The sequence below is a fragment of the Coffea arabica genome, chromosome 7e, assembly GCF_036785885.1.
Source record: "Coffea arabica cultivar ET-39 chromosome 7e, Coffea Arabica ET-39 HiFi, whole genome shotgun sequence".
NCBI lineage: Eukaryota > Viridiplantae > Streptophyta > Magnoliopsida > Gentianales > Rubiaceae > Coffea > Coffea arabica.
Window position 1 is genome coordinate 3,485,668 of NC_092323.1, and position 5,226 is coordinate 3,490,893.

At 38.5% G+C, this 5,226-nt stretch overlaps 1 protein-coding gene across 1 annotated transcript; it reads right to left on the reverse strand.

Moving 5' to 3' along the window:
* Positions 1-258: 258 nt before the first annotated feature.
* LOC140011144 (binding partner of ACD11 1-like) lies at positions 259-3,871 on the reverse strand. The gene is made up of 5 exons (XM_072059556.1): positions 3,703-3,871; positions 3,040-3,205; positions 2,214-2,289; positions 1,055-1,168; positions 259-822 (listed from the first exon to the last, which is right to left on the reverse strand). The coding sequence occupies exons 2-5, from the start codon at positions 3,153-3,155 to the stop codon at positions 391-393; spliced, it is 738 nt and encodes a 245-aa protein (XP_071915657.1). The 5' UTR covers positions 3,156-3,205; positions 3,703-3,871; the 3' UTR covers positions 259-390.
* Positions 3,872-5,226: the final 1,355 nt, after the last annotated feature.

The window sequence follows — 5,226 nt, forward strand, 5'->3', positions numbered from 1 at the left end:
CCACCCCTAACTGATGCCAGACTGCGAGGGCACTTGATCGAGATTGTTCTCTCACCCACTTCATTAGATGCTCACACATCAAACAGGTAGCAAGGCCCATTTCGTGGAGGCACGTCATGCCTGGCAGTCTTTAAAACATGTTTAACTAGAAAGAGAATCTCGACCCCTCACGACCGTGGTTTTTAATGGCATAGCTCAGCCATTATTGCAACCAAGTGTCCGGCACAATATCTAGGGCGTTGCAACTTACACGATGGCTTCAGATCACATAATAGGAATCTAATTTCTGTGACAGTTGTAATAGCTTTCCACATCAACATAAAGATCGAGATGACGGTTAGACATACATCAACATTACAGCTACAAATCACACTCTTGGATCGCTCAAAGTCACTTTCTGACACCTCTATTAGCCAAATCAGCAGCAGCTTTGGCTGCACGGTCCAGAACGCTGGAAACCCAGAGAGCTCCCGTGGCAAAGTAACTGCTACTAACCACAGCATTTGCAGCAGCTACAGCTGTTCTTCCAGTATATGATGCAGCTGTCATCGTAGTCTCAGAGACATGGTATTTCTTGTCTACAGATTTGACAGTCTCCACACCTGAATTAATTTTATCAGTCAGCCCAATTCTGTTGCTAAGCTCCACCACCTTAGCCGCTGCAGTAGATGAGACTTGATAGGACTCATCAAAAGCTTTGGCTTTTGCAAGGGCATCTTTACTCAAAATGTAACCCTTTGCTATCATGGATGTAACTACTTCTTGTGCTGCGGTTACAGCTTCTCCAGGTGTATATACAAACTGATCCGCATGGTTGTCCTCCTGGAATTAAGACTAAGAAATTTGTAAAGCTCACAGATTCAACTTTACAAAACATAAAAAGGATTCTTATCTCAGGCTTTGAACTAGAAAATGAGGAGTTCAAGGTCAGAGATAACTTTAGTTGTCAATGCAGTCTCTTGTTTGCATTCCTCTGTAAATACTTTCGTAACCATTTAAGGTAATTGGTGAATAGGAAAGATAAACTTCAACCTGCAGAAAACAAACTACATACCCTTGCACTACTTCCATCATCCACCTTCCATGAATGATTATTCTGAGGAAAAGATTCATCCACATGTGTTTCCAACCGAGATATTGACACGCATTGGTTTCCAATAGAAGCTCCCTGAAGCACCAAAAGGAAAAATTGATGGACTGAAAATATCAGTTGCACGAATCCGACAGCTTAAGTTGGCAGCAAGTAGAAAGACAGGAGGAATATATCTCATAATGGTGTTTTATTGCTTATGTTCGCAGACAAATCTATTGATGCAAATGCTGAGGTCATTTATCACCAACCTAATAACAAGAAATAGATTAAAACAGCTAACTAACTTATGAAATAGTCTTCAGTGCCACACAGTTCCCAAGTGTCAGCAAAGAAGTCGTATTCAGAACACCATACAGTTTGATACCAGATAATGTTATTTGAGTCGAGTTCCAAACATCTTATAGACATGAACATAGTTTCACTTTCTTCAGTTTCCAGTAAACAATAAGGCGGCTCAGAAATTTAATAACTGGACATGTTTCAGCCAACATCTTGGTGACAAATTAATTGAAACAACCTCTGACAGAAGTAACTGAGAAAAATAATACCTCATCTTTATTCTGTACAGTATTAAAACTCAGGCCAAAGTTTCCAAAATGCCATTGAATTCATATAAAAAAAATAAAAGTGCAGTCATGTACCAAAGTTGTCATTATGTGCATCTGAATGATAGGAACTTAAGTACACATCTCTCTTGGCATTACTCTATGCCTTAATATCTTCAGATCATCATCTTCAAAGCTTTTGTTAAAAAACGCGGGGGGGGGGGGGGGGGGGGGGGGGGGGGGAGTCCATCACAAAAAACACTTCCAAACTAGATGCATCTTCCTAATTGCCATTAAATCAAGTCTTAACAGTATGCTCCAAGGTCAGAGACCTTAGTTCTACAAGAAAGATTCCATCTCATAGATTTGTTTCTCTTGTGGGCAAGTGTCTATAAATCTGTATGTACACGTTATTCCACAGCACATGAACATGTCAACTACTCTGTGATTGGATCATCAGTCTGTAAAAATCTAAAGATCGTGAAGTGAGAAAGAGTGCAACTCCAGAAAAAAGAATGAGTATCCCAAAAGCTGTAACCGTGAAAAACCAAGAAAAGGTGTTGGCAGAGACTTACACTGAGCAATATGGCAGTCTCCACTGCATAAGCATCTTTAAAGGTCACATATGCAGTACATGTGTATTCTCCATGCCTGTGTATGACCAGAAGCCCATTTACAGAGATGACAGAAGCATCCAATTACCAAAGAATTAAAGACGGGGGAGATTTTGGGAGGAGAAAATTGAAAAAGAAATAGAGTGTGATGAAAAATGAACTACAGTAGACAAATAAACGCATTTGGAATTGTCATTCAGGAAAGTACCAACACCAAGAACCTCCATTGCGATACTTAATTTAACAAAGAAACTATCTACTGTGATCCATACAGAAGGTAAGCAGATCATGTCTTCCGACCATCAAGATATCCACAACACTAACAGAAAAGAAAAAAAATTCAGTTGCACATGACCAAATGCCTCAAGGAAAGAAAGCATTTAGCATGTTAAGACGCCACCGGGAAAATGAGTTTTAAACTTATAGGAAGCTCTTCTTACCGTTCCTGCTTCCTGCAGCCATCATCACAAAACTCAGCCTCAATACAGTCACTTTTTCATGCTTGTGAAGCTCATATGATTCGTAGGATATTAATTTTGTGACCTCATGCTGATTAAATAGACAGCAATAGATCTCTCTTGAACTGCATAGGAAGTACTTGTTTTTTTCTTTATGAAACAACAGATACTAATTCTGAAGACAAACTCCGTACATATTTTCTTATAGCACATGAAAGAAACCTTGAGTACATGTATCATATAGAATTGGTCTTCCGAACAATTCCATAGATGAACACCATAAGAGGAGAATTTATCACTGAATAAATCACATTACAAGTGTACGTCACCTGAAAAATTCTATGTGGAGGATTTCACCACAGCAAGAGAAAAATTCATGAACTTCCTTCTCTGTTACTTTGGGAGAAAGGCCAGTAACTTCTACAATATGACCAACCAGCTGCATTGCCTTCACGCCCTAACTTCACTCTGCATTAGCTTTCCAACAACCTAACTCTGAACACATTTTTGTTTTGGTTAAAAAAAAGAAAAAAAGGAACCACAAAGTATCAGAAGCTCATGCTAACATCTAAGCAAAGCTCATCTAAACTGGTGAATCAACAATCGTTCATGTCTTACTAACAGCTTACCACAATATTTTCAAGGTCAACAAACAATTTTTTTCATGCGAAACTCATAATAGTTGCAGGGGATCTATGCAAGTAAAAAGGTTGTTAACCTGTGGTAACTTAACTACAGTACAATTGAATGCAAAGCCTTCTGACTCCACATAAGCTAGACTGGGCCTAAAACGCAGTACTAAATAAGATACGAATTGAAATTAAACCTGAAAACTTCAAAAAAAAAAAAAAAAGAAGTTCAAACACAAGTTATTTACATCATCATCATCATCCGCATAAAATAAAACCGGGAAAAAAGAGCGATCGCCTTGGTCGCGACTGGATTGTGAATACGCTAATACTACTTAATAATTAATAGGTAGACGAGTTTACCTTGACCTTGTTCTGACCAGAAAATCGAAACGCACAAACGTCGCCGGCGGGCACACAGTCACGCACCGAGCCACAGAAGAGGGTATCCGGTTGTGGAATGAATGAATTGTGACTGCGACGGTTAATCCAACCCACTCCGCTTAAAAGTTCCCCTGCTCTTCCGCACGCTATCCATCTCAGACGCAAAATGAGAAACAAAACTCAACCCAGGCCCACAATTTAAAGATCGCATGGGGGAGCTCCAACGAGAACTCAATAGAAAGATTTTGGCCCACCCTGAGTTTGCCCATATAAAGCCCATCTATGTTCTTCCAAACATGTTCGTCCCAAATTATTTGTTTATTGCATTTCAGGGATTCCAACTCTTTGAAAATGATGGCTTTGGTAACATCAAATTTTATTTGAATTTAGTAGGAAATATATAGATAAAAGTAACGGGGATAACATTGAAGAAAAAAGAAGTCAAAAAAGTAATCGTGATTTCTTCTTTGACTTTAGTAAAATTATATAAATATTTCAAAACATTCTAAAAATTAAAAGTACGGGACTTTTTTTTTTTTTAATACTATAATAATCTTTCCGTGAATGTTGGAGGACAAATGATTTGGACAACATGTGCAGCTATAGCTCACTCCAAAGTTGTCTTGGTATTGTTGTAGGGCTGCTAACCTTTACTTCCACTGCCCAAAACCAAAAAGGCAAGCAAATACTTGGCAGTCACCACTCACCACCGCTAGAGTCTAGAGCCTAATCTCTTCCATCTCAAACAGAGTCAGTCAATCGCATCACTAGAATTCAATTAGTTGATGATTCATTGCTTAATTAACAAGATCTTGAGACCGCCACTTGCGGAGTCCAACACAGGCCACTTTCCAAAGGGCAAAAATACACACTTTCTAAAAAATTGGAGGAATTGGAAAGAATAATTATATATGTTTAATACTCCTCTGTTAGGCTCCGTAGAAAGTCATACTACTATTAATTTGACCAAGTTTAGAGTCGTTCATCTTTTTCTTAATTTCTTCTGGAGTGGAGGGACAGCAGCAGCACATAAGAAAAGAGTAGAGAGGCACGTCCTAATTAATTGATCATTGATGATGTCTATTATATGGATCAACGTTATCTCCAGTATCCCGCACTAATTGCTTGCTTCCAACAAAACTACTAAAAAACAAATCTTTTACGCATCATCATTAACTCTTATTGCATGTGGTAAAAGTTTTTTTTTTTTTTTTTTTTCAAAAAAGAAAGAAAGAAAGAAAGAAAGGTACTGGTCCAGCTCCAATATATATATATATACACATATATATATCTTCTTCTATCACTATCTCTGCTACTGTGAGGAAGGCCGGATCGGAGAATGGAATCATTTTCAACGGTTGAAACCAAATGACGTACTTGCTGGTCGTCTGTCCTCCCCTAAGGTAGCCATGATGGATTCCGACGGTATTATCAGTGTCTTTAATTAGTTAAGCTCAGAAATTAATTAGTTAATTAATCAGCAGGGGGCCAACGTGATTAAGA